This window comes from Anastrepha obliqua, chromosome 3 (assembly GCF_027943255.1).
Source record: "Anastrepha obliqua isolate idAnaObli1 chromosome 3, idAnaObli1_1.0, whole genome shotgun sequence".
In the NCBI taxonomy this organism is placed as follows: domain Eukaryota; kingdom Metazoa; phylum Arthropoda; class Insecta; order Diptera; family Tephritidae; genus Anastrepha; species Anastrepha obliqua.
Window position 1 is genome coordinate 80,683,377 of NC_072894.1, and position 25,784 is coordinate 80,709,160.

At 40.7% G+C, this 25,784-nt stretch overlaps 1 protein-coding gene across 1 annotated transcript in view; it reads left to right on the plus strand.

Moving 5' to 3' along the window:
• LOC129240323 (titin) overlaps positions 1-25,784 on the plus strand; it is a 149,096-nt gene that overhangs the window by 6,716 nt on the left and 116,596 nt on the right. Inside the window, exons 3-13 of the mRNA XM_054876062.1 lie at positions 5,351-6,926; positions 6,993-7,222; positions 7,289-8,653; positions 8,719-11,520; positions 11,597-15,552; positions 15,658-17,260; positions 17,320-17,607; positions 17,703-17,940; positions 20,766-20,937; positions 20,998-21,184; positions 25,415-25,760. Coding sequence (XP_054732037.1) covers positions 5,351-6,926; positions 6,993-7,222; positions 7,289-8,653; positions 8,719-11,520; positions 11,597-15,552; positions 15,658-17,260; positions 17,320-17,607; positions 17,703-17,940; positions 20,766-20,937; positions 20,998-21,184; positions 25,415-25,760 — 12,763 coding nt within the window. The remainder of the gene's footprint in view (positions 1-5,350; positions 6,927-6,992; positions 7,223-7,288; positions 8,654-8,718; positions 11,521-11,596; positions 15,553-15,657; positions 17,261-17,319; positions 17,608-17,702; positions 17,941-20,765; positions 20,938-20,997; positions 21,185-25,414; positions 25,761-25,784) is intronic.

Below are 25,784 nucleotides of genomic sequence, written 5' to 3' on the forward strand. Positions count from 1 at the left end.
TGCCATTTTTGGCATACCTGAGATCTCTTCTATGGTCGGGAAAGAAACTTAAATCAATACGGGCCGCAGATGTTACCTTACGAAAATTGTCACTTTTGGCATTCAATCAATATTACCATCTCCGAGATCTGATTCTGTAAGCACAACATTGTTTTATGCATAGGTATTTAAATACTATTAGGCAGCAATTGGTTAATAGCGCGTATTTGAGCGCTTTAACACATACTCTATAAGGCCCTACCGTAATAAAATAATAATTCGATGTTTACACATAGTGACTCCTACAGTAAAAATTTGTAATTGAATAAATAGGAAATTCGATTAAAGTAAGTAAATTCACTGAATATTAATATATATCAGTTATTAGATAATATATTAATTTAACCTCTAGTTTCTTAACAAAATATTTCCATTTTGGTTTTTAGAAAACGTTTTAGCACGAAAAAATGATGTCCTAAAATTTAAATAAAAGGCTTAAAAGCCCGTAATTCTATAGTCCGATAATTATTTTTGTTCTTAGTTCCTATGTTCTGCATAAAAATTAGCTAAAAAGAATACAATTTATGAGCTCCAATAAACCTAAGTTCTATTATTATTATTATTTTTCTAACAATTAAAAATTAGTGAATTAAAAATCAAGTTTCTGTGTGATGTTTTACATTTTTAAATATCAGATTTCAGATTTTTTTTTTTTTTTTTTTTGTAAAACATATCCGTCGTAGTAGCCATATCGGCATTTATATTATATTCACAGTGCTTGTATCCTCATTTCTTCCCACCAACTTAGCAATTCTCTGCTTGAAGATCAATCATCAGAAATATTTCTTCGTTACTTACATCAGCGCGTATCTTTGCAGAATGAATCAGTTGATGCACTTAAAATAGTAGATGTCTATGTGTATATATATACATATATATATGTGTTGCGAAAGAGTGTGTAATCGGTCCACTCATCACTGTGCGATTTGTCAGTTAGCCAAAATGAGTATGCACTCGCACACATACATATGTAAGCAAATGTGCATATGTACTCGTATATACTTTCGTGCTTACACATGTGTGCACTTTGGGGTAAATTAAATGATCTTGCTTTGCTCGACAAAATATGTATGTATGTATTGGTGCCAATGAGCTTTTTCGAAGAATGTATTGCACAGTGCCACAAGGTCACACTTGCCATTTGGCTGTTGGCACTTGGCCACTAGGTACGTCGCGGCCTCTCTTGGCAAGCGATAATTTGATAATTAGCTATTTAAATTGACACCGCAGGATAATTGATGACGAATATTTATTTCGATGGGACACATTTATAATATGCTTTTCTTTCAATTTCCCTTGATCACAAATAATCGATTAAAATAAAGGCTTTTAGAAAATAGTTTTTAGGGTTTTTTCAAGTTAAAACTTAGTAAATACTATTTTTATATTTCTGAATATCCTTAAAATTAGTCGAAATTAATTTAAACTTAATTCATTCCAAAATCTTATAACTAAATTTAAATAAAAATTCGATCTAATAATTTTCAAACTTAAATTTATATTAAGTTTCAAGTTACTAGAACAACGAGAAATATTTTTACGAAACTTGAGCATCTTAATTTAATTTCCTAACAAATGCCTCGTAAAGGAAACATAGCCTAATATAGCTTCAGGACAATATCCTTTTCATGAAATTTTCCATAACCGTGCAATGATTTCCTTGTTCGGCACGTAGCGCCGTCTTGTTGAAAATAAACGTAGTCCAGATCAATACCATCCAATTCCGGCCATAAAAAATCGTTAATCATCTCTCGATAGCGCAATCCATTCACCTGTAACATCTGTTATTGGAAACCCCTTTATTTGCATAATGACAGTTATAACCATTTTAATTTCGTCGACCACAAAAGCGAAAAACAATATATATATGTAGTATATACCAAGGATGTATGTATACATGTTTGACCGAGCTTTTCCTGCAACTTGGGGTGTGCGCCTTTATGTTGTTAGACCAAATGAAGATATCTACAGTCTTATGCCGTCTCCGAACGGCAGATGGTTTTTTAAGGGAAGATTTTCCGTGAAAAGGGTGCCAAAGTGGTAATACCTATTAGAGAAAAATAGAGAGACTTGCCCGTCTCCGAATAGCTACTAGAATTGATGAAAAATTTTCCCATTGCTGAAGCAAATTCAAAGGTTTGCTATCATCTCTCGAGGAACAACTCTTATTAATAGAAATTAATTACTGTTAAACGAACCGAAGACCTACTGGCTGTGTGTCATACACATATCTATATTTATAATTACAATAACATTTATATGAAGGAAGTTCAAATAGGAAAAAGGTTTTCTAGATAAGTTTTTTACTGAATCCCCGTCAACGTACCGGTTGCTCACAGGTATCAGCAATCACGAAATAGGAAAAATAGTTTTAAAATAAAATGGACTGTATTACTTCGATTTTATTTTAAGTATGCATATGTAAATATATTTCTGCTAAGTTTCAAAAGCCATTAAGCTGTCAGTTGTCAGTAAATCAGTTAAGTTAAGAAGCTAACCTGTTTCTTGATGAATAGACGGGTATATTGATTAAAACTTTCCTAAATGCTATTTCTTGTCTTAAACAAAGTAAATCAAGATAAATAAATAATTTCCATAAGCTGCAAAAATTATGCTATGATACTTTTTCAAAATAAAAAACAATGAAGAAGGTCAATTTGATTTGATACTCTTTATTTTCATGCTAAAGACTCCTTATTTTCAATTATTTCTTTTGAATGCTGCCGAAATTACGTTCGAGATGGTCCATTCTAAAGTTCCAATTTTTGATGACGCGTTCGAGCATACCGAGTGGTGTTTATCCAATGACTGCATGCAGACTTTGGACTTATCGTAACTTCAAAGTACGAAATGTGGAAATGTGATACCGTGTAATCTAGGCACCCAATTCACATAACCGAAGCATGAAACGAATTCTTCCCCAAATCGTTTTCACATAAAGCCATGGTTGTACGGACTATATGACAAGTGGTGTCAGCTTATTGGAACCAACTGTAATCGAGACCAGGCTATGCCAGACTAAGTCTTTCCATGATGAAATGTTAAACAATACTGAACAAAAATGTCACATCAGTTGACACGGCGTATGCGTCATCTGCCCTTAAATCACCACCAATGAAAGTACCCAAAAATTAATCACCCGATAGTTTACAAAAATATTAATTTTTTGTTTTACATTTCTGCCTACGCGCCTTTTATTCAGCTTGGAAGTCATCAGGTTCGGAAAGTTGACAACCTTAGGTTATAATCTTCATGGAAATAATAATCAAAGCGAAAAAGTTGTTTTTTTTTTAATTTTTTAAATAAAAAGAAAAACATAAAATCGCTCACTTAGTGCAAAAGTGTCATAATTAAAAAAGCAACAATTGTAGGAGGAAAATATGCAAAAATGCCCATCAGTTCCTCTTTTATGGTATAAGTATAATAGTAACTTATTAGATGAAAATGTGTCTTTACCTATCCAAATTAAGGGAGGCATAGTAAATTGAAAGCATTGTAGCCATTTGTGTCGATTTTTTAATTTATTGAAGTATACTATATTTAGATAATATAAGAGCTGTTTTTAGCTGCATGAGAACTATCGATAACTATGGCTTGACAGCTGTGAATCTCAAACTGGGTTGACGTTTCTGTTCGGTAAACTTTGGTAAAGCATAATGAATCGTTAAACGCCAGAACAATGCCTCTAAATGGTGGAAATTAACATTGAAGACAAAAAACTGATCGCGAAGTTCATAGAGCACTGGTGCCATCATCAGTCCTTATTTCTTTCGAAATGAGGAAGGAGCTGCTTTTACAGTGAATAGTGGTAACTGAATTTTTGTTTCCAAAAATTAATCAGCCAAACAGCGATGATAATCATCGATTTATTACAATAATTAAGCTCTCATTGACGCCATACGCCCAGATTTATTGAAAAAATTAGTCAAAAATTTGAGTAATAGAATGAACTATGTAACTCATAGCCCCGGCGGACATATGCTGAATATCAAATTTAAAAAATATATGTCACGAAATTATCTACCAGATTATAATAAAAAAATCGTTTCAACAATATATCTATTTTGTATCATCATTAAAAGTTCTCAAGCTCTTATAAAAACATCCGGTATGATGAATAATTGGTACACACTAAGTTTAATAAACAACTACAACAAAATTTCACTTAACACACACCGACGCATTTTTTATACGCCCAACTCATAACACTGCCGATGAACAGAGTCGCAATCGTTAAGTTTGCCCTTCGCCTCCAAAGGCCATCGATCAAAAATATAGGTCACTAAATTGAATTTAAATTACACTTAGAACACAAAGTAGAACTGCAAAAAATAACACATTCATGTGGAAGTACTTTCTCATATGTGCTTCATATGCCAAATATAGCCGACTCGCTCTAACAGCCCACACGAATTACGAGTACACGAGTAAATTTCCCACTAATTTTCATTTGAAAGAGTCTTCGGGTAAGCATCATGGAGGCTCGCCAGCTGTTGGCAGCTGCGCAAATATGGTTTTCAAAGCGAGAGAGTAGGATAGGCGGTGATCAGCTGTTTCGAAGTCGAAACTTCCCACTATTCTGCGTGTAATGTTTCTATTTATAAATAGTGATATTCGAACTTAAAACAAAAAACAAAAAACAGGGAACTTTTGCGAAACTAAAGAATTTTCAATGGTGAATCATTACTTGGAAGGACGTTTGTTGCCACGGTCTAAATATAGCCCAAGATCAAATGCCGATAATATTTGCAAATATTGGCAACGGTGATCAAGAAAATGCGCGGACTATTTAGTTGTATATGCTTAAGAGGTAGTTCTCTTTCATTTATTTGGATGTTTAGTACATATATACATATGTATGTATGTATGTTCATTTGATATTCACACTCTTCATTTCGGGATTACATGTTTTCTTTTTTGCTCTCATATACGAATTTTTTATCACGAACTGTTTTTTATCGCATTTAAAACTTCGCATTTTTGAAATTTCAAATCTTGTCACAAATTTTGAAAACTTTATTGTTTATTTTTTCCGAATTTTCCTTTATCTTAATTCCTCCGTTTTTTATTTTCAACTATATGTAATAAATAAATTTAGCCAGAACTTAAAGCAAGCTTGAACAGCTTGTCCAAATTCAAAGTTATAGGCGGCATTTCGATTTAGTTTGCCCGTTCAAATGCTTCTACAATGAAGAATGGTGCGCATGCTATTCAGAAATTCTTTAAAAAATACTTCACCTGCTTCTCTTGTAAGAATATCGCGTTTGAATATAAAACTAACTCGTCTTCTTATTTTACTTCTATCTTGCAGTGCAACATATTGGCGCAGGCGGTGCCTACACTCCGCCATCCTTGACGCACGTCTATAGTCAAGGCGATATTTCACCACCGATATTTGAGCAAATTTTCAAGAATGCCCGTTTCGCACAGGGTGGTAATGCCCTCTTCGAGGGTAAACTACGTGCCAATCCAAAGCCATTCGTTTCTTGGACCCGAAAAGGCGCACCACTTCTCGAGTCACAAAAGTTTCGTATGAGCTATAACGAGGCCACCGGTGAAGTATCACTGATGATTAACCAAATCGGCCCAGGCGATGAAGGCGAATATACGTGTACGGCGCGTAATCAATATGGCGAAGCTATATGCAGTGTTTACATCCAGCCTGAAGGCGCGCCAATGCCAGTACTGCAACCCGTTCAAAAGTTCGATAAATCATTGTACACCAATGGTTACTCGTACACATCCATCGAAGAAGAGTTCCGCGTCGATACATTTGAGTATCGTTTGCTACGGGAAGTGCAATATCGTGAGGCTATTACGCGTCGTTCAGCTTATGAACAGGACCAATATTTATCGCAAGAATTGGATCGTTCCATGGGTCCAGCCCATGCGCCACAAATTTCTCAAAAACCGCGCAACTCGAAGCTTGTTGAAGGTTCTGATGCCGTTTTTAGCGCTAAGGTTGGCTCTAATCCTAAGCCACGCCTTACTTGGTTCCATAATGGTCAGCGCCTAGTACCATCGCAGAAATACGAGACTTCATATTCCAGTGGTATAGCTACGATGCGCGTCAAGAACGCCAGCCATCAAGATGCGGGCCACTACACGCTACTCGCAGAAAACACTCAGGGTTGTGTAGTCTCCTCAGCCGTTTTGGCAGTTGAACCAGCTGCAGAAACAACACACGAGCCGAAACCAGTCGATGTTACGGCTGAGCAGTTGGAAGCTGGCAAAGCTTTGCCACCAACTTTCGTCAAGGGTTATGCCGATCGTGAAGTCACTGAGGGTCGCATGACTCGCTTCGATTGCCGCGTCACTGGCAATCCTTATCCTGAAGTTGTTTGGTTGATCAATGGACGTCCAGTTAAAGATGATGTAGCACACAAGATTCTTGTCAACGAATCGGGTGGTCACTCGCTGATGATCACGAACGTTAGTCGCCTAGATAGTGGCGCAGTACAGTGTTTGGCACGTAACAAGGCTGGTGAGGTAGCCATCGAGGCGCAACTGAATGTGCTGGAAAAAGAACAGATTGTCGCACCACAATTTGTTCAAAGATTCAGCACAATGACCGTACGTGAAGGCGAACCTATTACCATGAGCGCTAATGCCATCGGTACTCCTGTGCCACGTATAACATGGCAAAAGGACGGTGTGCAGATTTCATCTACTTCTGAACGCTTTATCGGTGTGGATGGTGGCGCTACTTGTTTGGAAATTCCACGCGTCACGGCCACCGACGCCGGCTGGTATCAATGCACAGCACAAAACATTGCTGGCTCGACTGCGAATCGTGCAAGACTCTATGTAGAAGTTCCCAGGGAACAACCATCGCATGAACAAAGACGTCTCAATTTACCGCGGCCAACGAAAATCATCGAACCAGAGTAAGAGCATTAGCCAAATACAATTTCCCCATTGCCTCATCTTTTCTTTCTTTCTTCTCTCTAAAGGCCCATTCCTGGTCCAGAAATAATTTATTTACGCCATGTAGAACGCGCAAAGCCACACTTGCGCCCTGGTGAGGAAGACCGTGTCTACCCACCACCGCAATTCATCATACCACTGCAGAATGTGCAGCAAGTCGAAGGTAACAAAGTGCATATGGAGGCACGCATCGAACCAGTTGGTGATCCAACTATGGTCGTGGAATGGTTCCTAAATGGGCAACCAATGGCAGCAAGTAAGTTTCAAAACATCTAAGCCAATGATTCCTTTGTATTATTTAAATTAAATTTCTCTTATACAGGCTCACGCGCTACCTCTGTATTTAAGTTCGGTTTCATAGCGCTCGATCTTTTGAGCATTATGACACACGACTCCGGTGAATACATGTGCCGCGTCAGTAATGCAGCTGGTGTTGCTGAATCTCGCGCCATTCTCTCTGTCATCCAACGTCCCTCAATCGAACAAAGCTCCCAGAATCCAAATAGCTTACAATATATTAACCAATTGGAAGATTATTCACGCTATCAACGACAAGAGAGCTCTGAGGAGCTAATGAATCAGTCACCAGTTTTTATTCGCCCACTAAGGGATTTGGGCGAATTCGAGGAGGGCAAGAACGTGCACTTTGAAGCTCAAGTTACCCCGGTTAACGATCCCACCATGCGTGTTGAATGGTACAAAGATGGTCGCCCGATTACTGCTAGCTCGCGAATCACCGCAATCTTCAACTTCGGCTACGTCTCCCTGAACATCTTGCACCTACGGGCTGAAGATGCTGGTTCGTATACAGTACGTGCAGTAAATCGTGTGGGTGAAGCCACCAGTACCTCAAACATACGAGTGAACATACGTTCTGAGGTTACCGCGGACTTGGGTATACCCGAACAACAACGTTATATTGAGAAAGTTGAAGAGTTAGAAGACTACAGGAAGTCCCAACAACGCCGTCATGTGCAGGAGGTGCCTGAGCCAATCGCACCACCAAAATTCAAAACTCCAATTCAAAATCAGTTGGATATACGTGAGGGCGCGCATGCTCATTTTGAAGCACGTCTTGAACCTATCGGCGATGCTACCATGCGCGTAGAATGGCTCAAGGATGGCCAACCACTAGAAGCTAGCTCACGTAGCACAACCTACTTCAATTTCGGCTATGTTGCATTGACTATTAAGCAACTGACAATTTACGATGCTGGCACTTACACTTGCCACGCTTACAATGCCATCGGACAAGATACAACCACGGCACAATTGACTGTGCTTTCAAAGAAGGATATTGTATCTGATTCCCAGCACCCAGGTGGCTTAGAAAAGATACAGCACTTGGAGGATACTTCGCGTTATGGACGCACTGAAGAGGAGGAGACCAGAGTTACGCAAATTCCACGTTTCCTCGGTCCAATGAAGGGAACCAACAAGATTTTGGAGGGCCAACGAGCTCATTTTGAGGCACGCGTAGAGCCGCAAAGCGACCTCAGTTTACAGATTGAATGGTATCATAATGGGCGTGCCATTAGTGCGGCCACACGTATACAAACTTACCATGACTTTGGTTACGTCGCTTTAGATATTTCGCAAGTTCGTGCCGAAGATGCGGGTGTGTACACGGTTGTAGCGAGAAATAAGTTAGGTGAAGCACAGTTGCAAGGAACAATGGTAGTAGAGAGTAAGTTTAAATTTAACAAACTTAAAGCAACCCTAATTCTAATGTAATCTCATTCCATTTCACAGCTCGTTCCAGCATTGATACATCTAGCATGCACCGCGGTCTTTACGAGAAGACTCAAAACTTAGAGAACAGGCCATTCGTTGAGCCCCAATACGACATTGAAGAGATCTCCAAGTCGAAGCCAATTTTCGTGCAGCCACTTTCCGATCATAAACCAATTCATGAGGGCAAAAATATTCATTTGGAATGCCGTTTGGAGCCGATGGGCGATCCTACCATGCGCGTTGAATGGTTCCATAATGGCCGCCCCATAACTGTTGGATCACGCTTCCGTACTTACTACGACTTCGGCTTCGTCGCACTTGATATTGTGCAAGCGACCGCTGCAGACTCTGGCGAATACACTTGCCGCGCTACAAACCATTTGGGCTCAGCACATACCTCTTCGTGTGTACGTGTTATTGATCGCTCAGATATTGTTACCGAAACTCAAAACGAAATGTCGCTAGAACAAATTCAGCAACTAGAGGACGCAACACGCCGTCGCCACCATGTTGAAGAAGACATTACTGTAATGCAGGCACCGCAATTCACACGCCCGCTACATAACATCGAAACAATTGAGGGCACTAATGTTCATTTGGAGTGCCGTTTGCAGCCAGTGGGCGATCCAAGCATGCGTGTGGAATGGTTTGTCAATGGCAAACCTGTTAAAACTGGCCACAGATTCCGCCCAGCATATGAGTTCGACTATGTCGCTCTCGATCTGCTCGGCTGTTATGCCGTTGACTCTGGTGTATATAGCTGTCAAGCTCGTAATCAACTTGGCGAAGCCGTCACTTCATGCTCGGTACGCATTATCGCTAAGAGCGATCTGATTTTGGAGACTCAAAATGAGTCTGGTCTTCAAAAGATTGCTTACTTGGAGGATTCGTCTCGCTATCGCCGAAGCGAATATGTTGATGAGGTTGTAAATGTACGCCCTCGTTTCCTTACCCATCCAAAGAGCCTCACAAATATGCGCGAGGGTAGTCACGCTCATTTTGAATGCAAAATTGAGCCTGTCACAGACTCAAACTTAAAAGTTGAATGGTTTAAAAATGGTCGCCCCATCACAGTCGGCCATCGCTTCCGACCAATTCATGATTTTGGATACGTAGCTTTAGATATTGTCGATCTAATTGCCGAAGACTCTGGCGTTTACACTTGTCGCGCAGTCAACTTGATTGGTTCGGACGAGACACGCGTAGAATTGCAATGTCGCAGTAGCGAACAAATTGTTACCATTACTCAAAACGAAGCCGGTCTGGAACAAATCCATTATTTGGAGGACCGCTCGCGCTATACACGACGTGAAGAAATCGACGAAACTACCAAGCAAGCACCAGTGTTTACAACATCTTTAAAGAATGTCGAGATAAAAGAAAACCAACGCGCACATTTCGAATGTCGCTTGATTCCGGTCTCAGATCCCTCTATGCGTGTTGAATGGTACCATAACAATATGCCACTTAAATCGGGCTCTCGCTTCACTGAAACCAACAATTTCGGTTTTGTAGCCCTGGATATTATGTCCTGCTTGCCTGAGGATGCTGGAACATATACATGCCGTGCCTTCAATGCTGTCGGTGAGGCTATTACTTCAGCTGTTGCTATTGTACACACGAAGAAGTCAATTTATTTGGAATCACAGCACGAGAGCGCTTTGCCCCATCTACAACATTTAGAAGATGGCGCCAAACGTCAACGTATGAGCGCTCAAGAGGAGGTGGTTAGTCAAGCGCCAGTCTTCACCTTGCCTGTGCGCGATGTACGTGTCGCCGAAGGTCAGGCCGTACACTTTGAAGCTCGTTTAATACCAGTTGGTGATCCCCACTTAAAGGTGGAATGGTTGCGCAATGGACAACCGATTGAAGCTTCAAATCGCACCACCACTATGCATGACTTTGGATATGTTGCATTGAACATGAAGTATGTGAATCCAGAAGACTCTGGCACTTACACTTGTCGTGCCGTTAACGAACTCGGTCAAGCAGTTACCTCAGCCTCACTCATTGTTCAATCCAAAACTTCCATTCAAATGGAAACCCAACATGAGGCCGCTATGCATAAGATTCACCAACTAGAAGACCATACCAAATATCAACGTCGCGAGGAGGAGGAGTACGTAGTTAGCCAACCACCACGTTTCGTCACAAAATTGATAGGCCCCACCAACCTGGTTGAAGGTCAAAGCGCACACTATGAATGTCGCATTGAACCATATCCCGATCCGAACCTCAAGGTTGAATGGTTACACAATGGCAAAGCGTTGAGCACGGGCCATCGTTTCCGTAACACATATGACTTTGGTTTCGCCGCACTGGATATACTTACCGTTTATGCTGAAGACAGTGGCGAATATACATGCCGTGTTACCAACAAATTGGGCGAAGCGGTTAACTCCATTCGTCTTAATGTGCAATCCCGTTCAGCGATCATTCGGGAAACACAACACGAAGAAGCATTGCAGAAAATCCAACACTTGGAAGATGAATCACGCTACCAGCGTAAGGTCGAAGAAGAACAATTCCTCGCAGAGCGCCCACAGTTTGGACGTCCATTGCGCAACGCAAATGTGAACGAAGGTACACCCGTACATTTGGAGGCCACCCTGACGCCAGTTAATGATCCAACCATGAAGGTAGAATGGTACTGTAATGGCATGCCGATTCAAACCGGTCACCGCTTCAAGACCACATACGACTTTGGGTTCGTCGCCTTAGATATATTGTATACGCATGCTGAAGATACAGGCACTTATATGTGCAAGGCTAAGAATGCCGTAGGGGAAGCTGTCACGACTTGTGCTGTAAACGTAACAGGTAAGTGCCAACCTCAGTAATATGACTTAGTTCTTATCATCTAAACCGTCAAGTTAATAAAATATCCTATTTACAGCAAATAAGACATTGGACCTCGACACCATGGATGCCCAACGCTTGGAGAAGATTCGCCAGCTTGAAAACTATGCACCTCCTTCTAAACCTGTTGTGGAAGAAAAGGGCCAGAAACCCATATTCCTGACACCGCTCAGTAATTTGGAGCACCTTAAGGAAGGTGATCATGCCCATTTGGAGTGTCGTGTCGAACCAATTAACGACCCTAAATTGAAGATAGAGTGGTTCTGCAATGGCAAGCAGCTACCAACAGGTCACCGCTTTAGAACCACACACGATTTTGGTTACGTCGCCTTGGACATCTTGCATGTCTATGGTGAGGACTCAGGCACATACATGTGCAAAGCTACTAACTTGCTTGGTGAAGCTGTCAACACCTGTAATGTTCGTATATTGAACCGTCGCAGCATGATACTGGATACTCAGCATCCAGATGCATTGGAGAAAATACAGAAATTGGAAGCCAAGGCCGCTCCAGCGCGTACCGAGCCTGGTGATTTACCCATTGGTCCACCACACTTCACTGCCGAACTGCGTGGTACTACTGAAATCTTTGAAGGTCAAACAGCTCACTTTGAGGCTCAGGTAGCCCCAGTTCATGACCCCAACTTGCGCATTGAGTTCTATCACAATGGAAAACCATTGCCCTCGGCTTCACGTTTCCATATTACTTTCGATTTTGGATATGTTTCATTGGACATCACACATGCTGTGCCAGAGGATGCTGGTGAATACTCTGTTCGTGCTGTCAATGCAATGGGCCAGTGTGTTTCTTCAACAAGTTTGAAGGTTAATGCACGTGGTACTATCATTTCGGAAAGCCAACACCCTGAAGGTTTAGAGAAGATTCGCAAACTCGAATCGAATGCTCCCTTCCAACGCCCAGAAATTGAATCACCAGGTACCAGACAGCGACCAGTATTCACACAGCCATTGCAGAATATCGATCGCATTAATGAACATCAAACTGCGCACTTTGAGTGCCGCCTTATTCCGGTTGGTGATCCCAATCTGAAGGTAGAATGGTACCGCAACGAGAAACTCATCGAGGATAGCTCCCGTATTACCAAACAACACGACTTCGGATTTGTCTCCTTGGACATTTCACATATCCGTAAAGAGGATGAAGGTGTGTATATGTGTCGCGCGGTCAACCCACTTGGTGAAGCCGTCACTACTGCTTCTATGCGCGTGGTTACTGAAGCATCTATTCAAATGGATACTCAGCATCCAGATAGTATAAGCCGCATCCACCAATTGGAACGCCCAGCTGCACCACGCGCCGAAGAACCAGAGCGAGCATTCGAGAAACCAATATTCACGCAGCTACTCACAGGCCCATCTGAGCTATGGGAGGGCCAACACGCTCACTTTGAGGCCCGTGTGGTACCAGTTGGCGATCCATCACTGAAGTTTGAATGGTATATCAATGGTGTAGAATTGAAGATGGGTTCACGGCTGCGCACCACGCATGATTTCGGTTTCGTTACACTCGACATCAATGCAGTTGTGCCTGAGGATGCTGGTGTGTACATGTGCCGCGCTTATAATGCAGCTGGCGAAGCTGTCTCCTCTACCGCCATGAAAGTGAAAACTAAATCCAACATCGCTGGCGAACCACTGATACCTGAATCTTGGGAAGCTATTCGCCAGAAAGAGGCTGCCATGAACCGTGTGCCAGAAATGTTTGTTGATACTACACCACAACAAGCTCCAGTCTTCACTACGCATTTACAGAGCTTCGACAAGCTCTCCGAAGGACAACACGTGTTGCTTGAAGCTCAAGTTGAGCCACGAGCTGACCCTAACTTACGCATTGAGTGGTTCAAGAATGGTATCTCACTCACTACTGGCTCACGCATACGCAGCACCTTCGACTTCGGATTGGTTACGCTTTCCGTTAACGGATTGCGCGCCGATGATTCTGCTATTTACACTTGCAAGGCCACAAACCAAATCGGTGAAGCTGTATCGACATGCAGTCTCAAGATTGAAGATCGTCATTGGTTCCAAGGTGAGTCACTACATCCAGACTCGTTGCCGCGAATTGGTGAACTGGAAGCACCCAAACCTGGACGCCCAGAGGCACCCGAGCCAGTCTATGAAGTCCCTGTTTTCACTACTCATTTGAACAATATCGAGTGTAAAGAAGGCGATAACGTACGTTTCGAATCGATGGTTGAACCATCACGTGACCCAACAATGCAAATCGAATGGTCCTACAATGGGCAACCACTACAAGCTGCCGCCAAATTTAAGTCTATTTACGATTTTGGTTACTGTGCGCTGGATTTGACTAATACCTACCCAGAGAATAGCGGTGTATACACACTGAAAGCAACCAACAGTAAAGGATCAGCCACAACCTCTGGAACACTCAAGTGTACTGGTGGTAAGACTTTCATTTTAGATACTCAACATCCACAAGGCGAAGCTGGTTTGGAGGCTGTTAGGGAAACCGAGGAGGAATTGGCAAATCGCTACTCACGCCAAGTTTCGAAGCCCGAAACCCAATACCCAGCGCCAGTTTGGACAAAACCATTGCAAGCTGAATTCCATCTCTCCGAAGCACAATCGCTCCACTTAGAAGGCAACGTTGAACCCAAGGAAGATCCTAACCTATTTATTGAGTGGTACTTCAATGGCAAGATTCTTCAGCATGGCTCACGCTTTAAGATGACTAGTGAGTTTGGTTTCGTCACTATGGACGTGATTGAAATCTATGAGCGCGATCAAGGTATTTACACTTGCAAAGCGTACAATAAGGCCGGTGAAGCATTTACCACCACAACCATCTTCTGCACTGGCAAAGAAAGCATTATCGAAAAGACACAACATCCAAAAGGTGCAGAAGGTTTGGAACAAATCCAAGATTTGGAGGAATCACTACGCAAGGACGGAAAGAAACCAGAACAGCCAGAAGAAGGTATGGCTCCTCGCTTCACCACTGAATTCATTGACATCAAGGATGTTGGTGAGGGTGAGATTGCCCATTACGAAGCTAATCTCATACCAACTGGGGACCAAAGTATGGTCATTGAATGGTTCTACAATGGTAAGGTTCTGGAAGCTAGTCATCGTGTGCGTACCATTTATGCTTTCGGTATGGTTGCATTGGAAATTCTGGGCACCAAGATCGAAGACACTGGAACCTACACATGTCGTGCCACCAACAAATATGGCAGCGCTGAAATTAGCTGTGTACTAGAATGCGTTGAAAAGCCACGTGGCCAAAAACCACGCTTCACTTCCCACATTCAATCATTGGAAGGACTTAAGGATGGCCAGTCAGCTCACTTCGAATGCACACTCATACCAGTCAATGATCCTGATCTTAAGGTCGAGTGGTACCACAACGGAAAACTGTTGCGCCATTCAAATCGCGTCAAGACTGTGTCCGACTTCGGTTATGTTGTATTGGATATTGCCTATCTACAAGACCACGACAGTGGTGAATACATGTGCCGCGCCTACAACAAGTACGGTGAAGATTTCACTCGCGCAACACTCAATTGCCGCGGCCGTGGTGGCGTCTTCTACGACACCTTGCAGCCTGACTCATTGCCAAGAATTCGTGAGCTGGAATGCCCTCAAGGGCAACAGGGCGATACCAGTGCCCCCGTGGTGGCCGAACCACCCAAATTTATTACTCAAATCACGGACATTACAAAATTGGTGGAGGGACAGAGTGCGCATTTCGAAGCACGTCTCACGCCTGTTACCGATCCAGATCTTAAGGTTGAATGGTATTTCAATGGCAAGAAACTGCCACATGGACACCGTTTCCGTACCTTCCACGATTTTGGCATAGTCATTTTGGATATATTGTATTGCTACGAGGAGAATTCAGGTGTATATGAGTGCCGTGCAGTGAACAAATATGGCGAAGACGTAACACGTGCCACCCTGAAGTGCACTTCTAAGGCGAACTTAATTCTGGACTCACAACTGCCACGCGTAAGTATTGGAACAGACTTTAGTTTGCCTATTTAGGTATATGTATATTATAAATTCAACTGATCGATGAAAATAATTATTTTCATTTCCAACTTGCTTTTATAGGGCATGGAAGGTGGTTTGGAAAAGATTGCTAATCTTGAATACAGCATGATTCGTACCCGCGACGAAACTGTTGAAGAAAGCAAGGGCAAGGCACCAGTGTTCACTGTGCCTCTTGAGAACATCGACAACCTACGTGAAGGTGAAAATGCACACTTTGAAGCGCGCGTCACGCCAACTGACGACCCACGCCTCCGTGTCGAATGGTTCTGGAATGGACGCCCACTCAAAGCAGGCTCTCGCTTCCGCACATTCTGCGACTTTGGTTTTGCCATCTTGGAAATCTCTCCAGTCTATCCTGAAGACTCGGGAGAATATTCTTGCCGTGCAATCAATGAATACGGCGAAGCTGTGACCACTGCCACTATGAAGATTCAAGGCAAACGCAGCATTATCATGGAGTCTCAACTGCCAAAGGGCATGGAAGGCACCATTGATCGCATTGCAGAACTTGAGGGTCTGGGTGTGCGCAGTACGGAATTCGCACCGGAAGATGAGAGTGGTAAACCACCAGAGTTTATAACAACACCATTCGATATGGTTATCACCGAAAATTCACTTGCACACTTCGAATGTCGCTTGCAACCCGTCAATGATCCAAGTATGCGTGTCGATTGGTTCCACAATGGCAAAGCCCTATGGGCTGGTTCCCGCATCAAGACAATCAACGATTTTGGCTTTGTAATTTTGGAAATTGCCGGTTGTTATCAACGCGATTCGGGCTTGTACACTTGCAAGGCTACAAACAAACATGGAGAGGCCACAGTCTCGTGCAAGCTGCAGGTGAAAGGACGCCAGGGCATCATTGTTGAGCCACAATTGCCCTCGAACTTCCGCACAGGTACAGAGAGTTTGCAGAAACTGGAAGAAAGTATGCACAAACGTGAAGAAATAGTGATCGACGAGGAACAACCAAATCCACCTAAATTCATTGAGGAAATTAAAGACAACCTCGATGTACCCGAAAGTGGACCAATTCACTTCGATTGCCGTGTCGAACCAGTTGGTGATCCAACAATGCGTATTGATTGGTTCTACAATGGACGCCCCATGCCAACCGGTTCTCGTGTACATCAGCTCAACGATTTCGGCTTCATTGCCATGGATATTGATTACATCTACGCACGTGATGCTGGCGAGTACACTTGCCGTGCAACCAATAAATGGGGCACTGCCACAACCACTGCCAAGGTGACTTGCAAGAGCAAACATAATATCATATACGATACACAATTGCCCGACGGCATGACGACTGAAAAATTGAAGGAACTTGAACGTGGTCGCATACCCGATGTGCCAAAGATAGAGGAACCCGACTTCGGACCACCAGAGTTTGTTACGGAAATCCAAAATGTCACAGTGGAAGAAGCCGAAGCAATGCGTTTCGAGTGTCAAGTGGAGCCAAAGACCGATCCCAACTTACGGGTGGAATGGTATCGCAATGGCAAGTTACTGCCAAGCGGGCATCGTTACAAAACCATTTTCGATATGGGTTATGCATCGCTCGATATTTTGTATGTGTATGCTGAAGACTCGGGCGAATATGTGTGCCGTGCGGTGAACAAATATGGCGAGGCGCGTACTAGGGCAACAATTTCCTGCAAAAGTAAGTGAAAAGCTTAAATATAATTACGATTATGACTATTACATTTTTGACTATTTCAGAGTTGCCAACGATTTTGCTACAAAATCAAGTGCCACGGGGCATGAAACGTACAGAAACCCTCACTCAAATGGAGGCCACAATAAAGAAATATACCTCAGAAGTGCATTTGACTGAGGATGACCTCTACGATCCAGATCGTAAGCAACCACCACGTTTTGTTACCCAAATCAAGGATCAAACCACACTCACAGAAATGGCAACTAGCAAATTCGAATGCCAATTGGCGCCAGTTGGAGATCCGAACATGAAGGTTGAATGGTTCTTCAATGGCAAACCGCTGTTATACAGTAAGTATCAGATACAATTTGGCACAATGGCACACTTGCTGTAATTCGAGACATAAAAATACCATTTTGCTCACATGCTTCCTTACATTTTGCAGAGAATCGCTTCCAGCCCATCTACGATTTCGGTTATGTGGCCATGAACTTTGGTTGGGTATATCCAGAGGACAGCGGTGAATATGTATGCCGTGCCACTAATCTCTATGGCAAAGATGAGACTCGTGCATTCATTAAAGTCTCCGGCAAGCCTGGCATTGTATACGATTCACAATTACCCGCGCATATGCAGGAAGCATCTATTCAACGCATACGAGAAATGGAGGCCTCATGGCAAGTGTAAGTATCGAGCGCTACATATACATATATAGGACCTTAAAATAAATTTACGAGAGATTTTTGATAAGTATTGGTATTTTCCCAGTTTTAGAGCAAAGAAAGACAAAAATAGGTTTTATGTGGTGTTTATAACGGTAACCCAAAAATAGTTTCGGAGCTGTAAAAGATCCAAATTGCAGTATCGTAGATCTGTAAAAGTAATTACTCTAAAGATCTTACATTAAATAAAAAAAATCTATTAAGTGCAGTGCCAGTTTAAGGGGGAAAAACATAGCTTAACGCGCTTATATACGAGGTTATATACAGTTAGAATATTCAAAAAATCGATTTTTTTTTTTTCTTAATGTAGGTAGGGGGGGTGGCTGTCGCAATGACACACTTAGACCTTTCATAGGTCCATTGTGATACCACCACCACTAACGTACATACATTTATTTAAGAATACACACAGAAGATTTAATATCGCTCCGGTGAATATTTTCGAAGTTATACGCAAATTTGAAAAGGCGTTTCAGAGTGCTTGAAAGTACAACGCCGGAGCGGCAGCATTTACCTGGAACGCTGTCTTTTTTATGCACATGCCTATAGTAAACGTTCCCTTCTAATGTATTTGGATGCGTAAAGTATTAGTGTGTTATAGTTTTTTTTTATACTTCAAATGTAAATTTTTATTTTTCTCTCCCCAAACTGGAAAATAAAGCGTTTTTCAGTAAGAGCGCTTCAACTTTTTTTTTTTAATAAAATACAAACGGTTTGACTTTTTTAACTATTTTTTTTTTTATTATCGAGTTTGAACATATACATTTAAGTATGAAATTCGATTTCTTTTGCATGACCACCGCGTGCACGTTTTACGAAGTCCAATCGTTGAACCCAATTTTCGACCACTCTTTTGCATAAATCGGCCGAAATTCCAGCAATTTCGCGTTCAATATTGGCTCTGAGCTCACAAATCGTCGCCGGCTTGTTACTGTAGACCAATTACTTCACATAACCCCAAAGAAAATAGTCTAGAGGTGTCAAATCACACGAGCGCGGCGGCCATTCGACCGGTCCATTTCTGGAAATAATGCGCTCATCGAACTTACTCTTCAACAAATCAATTGTAGCGTGTGCTGTGTGGCTTGTGGCCCCGTCCTGTTGAAACCACATGTCGTCTAAGTCCATACCATTCAATTGCGGCCAAAAATAATCGTTTATCATGTCGCGGTATCGATTTCCATTCACAGTAACGTGGCGATCGTTCTCGTCAACGAAAAAATATGGGCCAATTACGCCGCCGGCATGTAAACCGCACCAAACAGTGATTTTTTCGGGATGCAACGGTGCCTCATGAATCACGTGTGGATTGCTTTCTGCCCAGTAACGCATATTTTGCTTGTTGACAAAGCCATTGAGCCAAAAGTGAGCTTCATCACTGAAGATGATTTTTTGGAAAAAAGTAGTCTTAAAGTAACAGCAACAGAACGATTATTTTCATAAAAAATTTGCACGATTTGCAATCGTTTACTAATGAAGTTTACAAATGACAAGCGAAAAATAAAAAATATTGCGTCGTTCGCCGTCCCTATCGGAAAAAAGTTGAAGCGCACCTATTGAAAAACGCTATATTTAAGAGTGGTAGTCAGTATAAGCAGCTAAGCCCATCAGTAAACTTGTGAGTTCGTTCATATTTTAGTTTTTCGTGAAAATGAAGTCTTCTAAAGAAATGAGATAATCTTTTAACATACGTAAATCGAGAACAAAAAAGCGGCAAAATGTTTTTAATCCAAAAGTGAGAATTTATTAGCAAGATGACAACTAATACTAGGTCTTAAAATACAGTTAAAAGATAACATAATATGTGTACACATTTTTAGGTCAATAAATTTAAAAGTTTTCTCACAAAAAATGCTGGGAGATTCGCTTTTTTCGGCCTTCTCACTGTATATAACCCCTTAATATGAGAGGGCTTAATGCTTTTGTATTGTGAGTGGATTTTTATTGAGCGGTGAGCCTACAAAACTTCCTAATTTGAACTTAATAACTCAGGTGGGTTCGATGCTGTTAAATTTATTACTACCTTATAAGCTAGGTTGAACTAGTAGTGCTCCTCCAAATTGCCACCAAAGTGTGGTTGTAAGTCATGCGGACTACTAAGCAGAGCGCCGAGAGAAGAAGCAAGGCTTATGAAAAATAACCTCCATTTATCACGAGTGGGTTGAACTTTGCCGCTAGAAAGCACATGTGAATCCCTGAATACATTTAATTCTGCAGTCTATAATATTATACATAGAGTATAAGTATCACATTCATTGCGAACAGGTACTTTTAACAAGTGAAAAACTATTTAGAAGTAGGAAAAATATTGCCAAACGACAAATATCAAGAAAAAGGAAAGAAGGTTTAATCAAAAAACATTTTTCAAATTCGAATCTGGTTAGCAAGAGCATCACAAGTAACGAGATGAAGCAACAAGTTTTTACCTGCATGAACACGGTACTGAGGCCGCTCATTAAGTGCTTCCAAACAAATGTAATTTTTGGTAGCTCTCTTCCAGTGCTACCAACATATGCTTATTTCTACCAATTGCTCCATCTATTCCCCACTTGCTAACACTTGGCGAATGGAAGAGGTATAAAGCCTTTTTCGATTCACATTCACAGTTTCGTACAAGCTCCCTATTGCATCCAAAAATGGCGCTAATTACTTGCAAATTGTGCTCTAAATACGAAATGTATGCTTGGAGGTTCTCGACCTGATATTTTATTATTTTTTTTTTAACAAATTTCACTTTACAGTGTTAAGGCGATTCAAATAAAAAACTATATACCTTTGTTTTACAGTGTGCCAGACGAGGTGGATCCGGATGCGAAACCTAGAGCTAAACCAACTTTCGTCAGCAAATTGGAGCCGCAAACAGTTGAGGAAGGCGAACCGGCACGCTTCTGTGTACGCGTAACCGGTCATCCACGACCGAGAGTTATGTGGCTCATCAATGGTCACACCGTTGTACATGTAAGCCAGACACATACAACAAATTTTATAGAGTTCCATACTAACTAATTTGTCTTGCAGGGCTCACGTTATAAACTAACGAACGATGGAATGTTCCATTTGGATATTCCAAAAACACGACAATACGATACAGGCAAAGTCGAAGTAATCGCACGCAATTCGGTCGGTGAAGCGATTGCGACCACCGCACTGAACGTGGTAGAGCGTTCAGATGATTATCGCGGCGTATTGAAGAATTCACCACGTCGTAAGTACACGCTGGATACATTCTACACATATATTTACATTCCACTACAGAAATTAACACTTTTCCTAATAGCTTTTCTAATACGAAATTAGTTGAAAACATAAATATATTTTTAGGACTAGTTTTTCAGTGCAACATAGTTTAACTGTGGTGAATTTTTAAACTAAGTTTACGCCTGCGAAATCGGGCGTTTAAACTTAGATTAGCGAAAAAGTAGAGCTAACCTTGCACTGAGAAACGCCACTTATGCACTCAAATTCAAATAACAAAAATACTTTAATTATAAATATGTATACGCAATATATTTTTAAAACTCACAATCGAATGTAGTTTATAGGTGTTTTTGTACAAAACTCTAATTTACTACTTTTTTAATAACCAAAATACATACATCAGGCATTGTATATATACATATGTACATAAATACATAAGTACGTTTCTTCAGCATATCCACCACACCCACCACCATAATTACCAATTGTTATTTTGAAAAATACATACATACATATCTGCCAAAATACACACTGAAATGATAGGTCAAAAATAACCAGGAGAAAAATCAGATTATACCACACACAGGCTCTAAGTGTATTTCAAAATGAAGGAATAAAGTCAAACAGAAACTTCTAAGCAGTTTCATTACATACAGACAAGTGCTGACTTTCAAAGATCCACATACCTATACATATATCACAGAGTAATCAGTCTCACCACTGCCTATGAACTGTATAAATAAAAACAAAATACAAAGATTCCAAAGTAATACAGAAAAATTTCTGAGCCCTTACTCTACAAGAGTACTGTCAGTATCAAAATATTTATCCACCATTGAAAAAAACACAAAATACAGCAAAGGCTCAGTAATCACAGATACCAATATAACAAAATACAAAAGTTTATACGAACTTCCAACTGAGTAGCATTAGCTTTACTCACACACTCAAATTCTTGATAATGCGCCCACTTCCTTAAAACAATCCTATATTCCTTCCTGAACGTCACATTCTGAAACTCCGCACCCAATCCAAAAAACATAAACAAAAAAAAAAAAACACCCACCATCCAAGCTGCTATCCACATAAGAAGTGCTATCCTGCCTGCTGCCGTTTCTGTGGATGAACGCAAAGGCTGTTGCTGACGAATTGTGGAGTTTTGAGGCAACGCTAAGGTTACAATACTTATGTGTCATTTATTGCAGTATTTAGTAAATGTTTGTGTTATGATTATTTTGTCTAGAGTATAATCTGTGAGTATTTTCAGTTGTATGCAGATATCGTAGAAATTGGTTTATAATTTACAATGTTGAAGAAATTATTATATTTTGGCTCTAAAAATTTTTGACGAATGTTGCAAGAGTTCTATCTCACGCTCTTTGCATCTCTGTCTCTGTCTCTCTCTCTCGCTCGCACTCTCTTGCTCTCACTCACTCTATCTCTACATATATTTTTCTCTTTTTCTCTCTGTCAGTGAATCTATTTATCTCTTTTCATATCTTCTTTAATGTGTACGTGTATTTTCATATTTCATGTATCACTAAAAATCGAGAAATTTTCTATTTATTAAGAGACCTAACTTCAAATTTAATTTCAAATTTCGCTAGAGGTAGTCCACTAAAGCACGTTTCAATCCATTCATGTATAAAAGGTTCAAAATTCTTTGCATCTTTCAATTATCATTAGCATGATCGTTTTATAAATATATTTTTGTGTAATGTTCATACTTTTAAGAACTAATATTGTACTTTATACTCGTCTGCATCAATACTTATTTGATAAGTGATCACAAAAATGCTGTGAATATCTCTGTTGTGGTGAATGACTGTATACAATATAATGAGCTTGAGTCATACGAGTTTTTGAAATTTTTAGTCCACCTCTATCATAATGCCCTTCTTATCTCGAGCCGGTGCAATGTTAATCACCATAAAAGTAGGTGAAAAAACACGCCGCCGAATAAAATGCTAATTAAATAGAGAACATCATTACTGGCATCCCTGCAGCTAGCTTTAAGCGCTCTCACCATGAAAAACAAGCAATAAGCAGGCTCTTAATATTCAATTCAACTGACGAGGCTTGCTAAACAACTGAAAGATTTTTATTCTCCTGCTCAGAGTCATATCTACACTCCCCACTTCCTTAGGATGTAATTTGAATTTGCCTCAAGACGTTCACACAATCTCAATCTCTGTTCAAAAGCCTGGAAGTACTCACGTTTTCTGTAAATAAGCGAATTTAATTCTCATGCAAAACATTCAGCTTTTTATTTGACTCAAATATTAGTCGCTTGTTTGAATGGTCCATCTCGCATCGAGACCGAAAAATGCACCAACCTAACAACGCCTATTATTACCTTTATGAACTGTAAAAACACCAACTTAGAATCTCTCTTGCCAACAAGTGCTACTTTGGACTAAGTAGGTTCGTCTCTCGACGAACGAAAATATCACTCTACAAGGCTCTCATCATGCCCGTCCTAATATATCGCGCAGAAGCGTGGACGATGACATCCGATGAAGCGACACTTGGAGTGTTTGAGAGAAAGATTCTACGCAAGACTTTTAGACCTTTGCACGTTGTCAACGGCGAATATCGCAGGCGATGGAACGACGAGCTGTACGAGCACAAGAAAGAAACAACTGGCGCGCCTTATTAATCTCGGCCAAAATCGCGTAAGCGGTTATCGCGCCAATTAAGAAGAAGAAGGACTGTAAACTTCCTTAGCTTATTCGAAGTTTGCGACGTGGCAAAGGGCACAAGCAATTCCATGCTCTTCCAATTCTGCGAGCATTATATCTAATGATATAATTCTTAAACCAGGAAGCAATCGAAATTATTGCTACAAAAAACATTGCCATCACCATAGATATACTTCTCACTTCTATAAATAAGTCCGTACAGACTTAGGCTGCAACTAGAAATAGAGTAAGATAAGGCGCATTGTCTCCCAAGAGGTTTCTAGTCAAGTACGGCATGAAATTATTAGACCTTCCAATGGCTTCTATCTATTTTTAAGTGCAAATCTACTTTATAGGATGAGCACAATTTTGAGTACGTTGAAACTGTGAAAGAAAAGTCGCCTCGTACTCTTAAGAGTTGGTAGAAGCAAACTTTCAGCATTACTGAGAACAATGAAAAATTCGTATGATGCATTACAGGGATAGAAAAAGACGGTTTATAATAAAAATGATAATAAGTAAGATAAAAGGTAAAATATCTTAAAACATCAGCCTTATTTGATAAGTGTGTGTAGCGTGTATGTACAACCTTTACAAGTTTACGAACGAGCCTCTCCACCAACGACTGGTGTATTTCTTCAATTTTCATCGAATTTTAAGCAAAAGTTCTCATATTATAAAAATACTCTCGGAAAAATGTTGGGACGGCTGAAGACTAAGCGCAAGCGCATACTGCTTCGGCCGCCCTCAGCATCAAAAGTAATTTAATAAAATAAATAAACAATTGGTGCTTACACCCTTTTTGGGTGTTTCTCCGAGCTCTCCTCCTTTTTGTGGTGTGAAATATCGATACATCAATCGATGTTTCTCGATTATTTACGATCAAGCACCTTTGAGTTGAACATTGATCTGAAAGAAACCATGCAAAGGTTATTGAATATTGAACGGCACATTTCTCTGCATAATTTTTTTGTGTCATTCGGAATTGTACTGAGTTACAGGCGTTCAAATTAAAAAAATACGAAATTTCAAGCTCTTTCGTTTCATTCAATGTTGCAATGTAATTTGTTCTTCTTAATTGATAAACGCTATAGACACAAAAAAAATATTAAAGCAATGAAAAACAATTTCGTTATGAGACTGAGGGGCCTCAGAGTGCGCAAAGTATAAAAGTTATTATATGACAAAGTAAATAAAACCGGACAACTTAAAGGATATATTCTTTAGATTTCCTTTGGAATGAAGCTTCTCTAAAACCCATAGTTTATGCTTAACACTACGCGCAAATTTATTTAGCTTTGCATTTAAACCTAGAATGCTTTCTTAAAGTAAGTTCACATTTTGCTGCTAAACAAAATGCATTCTTTATCAGGTAAGATCACTAATCATAAATTATTGTACTTTAGTTACGTGTAAATATTTGTAAATATTCTCATTTCGCTTAAAATTTTACTACTACTTATTGCGAATTTTTAATTTGGTTATTTTACTGTAAAATACACGCGCACACCCTATATACGTTTTATTCACCGTTTCACTCCTTCTCCTGCCTACAGCTTGGTATGATTATGAACTAACTGCTTACCAAAAAGAACGCCAAGAAACCGAATTGGAGAAAATATTCGATGAACGCAAGCAGTATTTGGCTGAACAGGGTAAGCCATTGAAGGGCGTCGAACACTTGAAACCGAAGCAAATCAAACCCGAGGCTCCCGAATGGCAACAAACGGTTAATGCCAAAAAGAGTGAGGATTACTACAGCAAACTTCAAGAACTAGAAACAGAGCAATTGCTGAAGGAGACCAATTTGCGCCAAGAATCACATCAATATGCGATACCCGGCGAAAAGATTGTGCAAAGCTCTGCTGCCAAGGGCATGGCCAAATCATATGAGGAAAATTTGTAAGTCTTAGTACCTAACTCTAC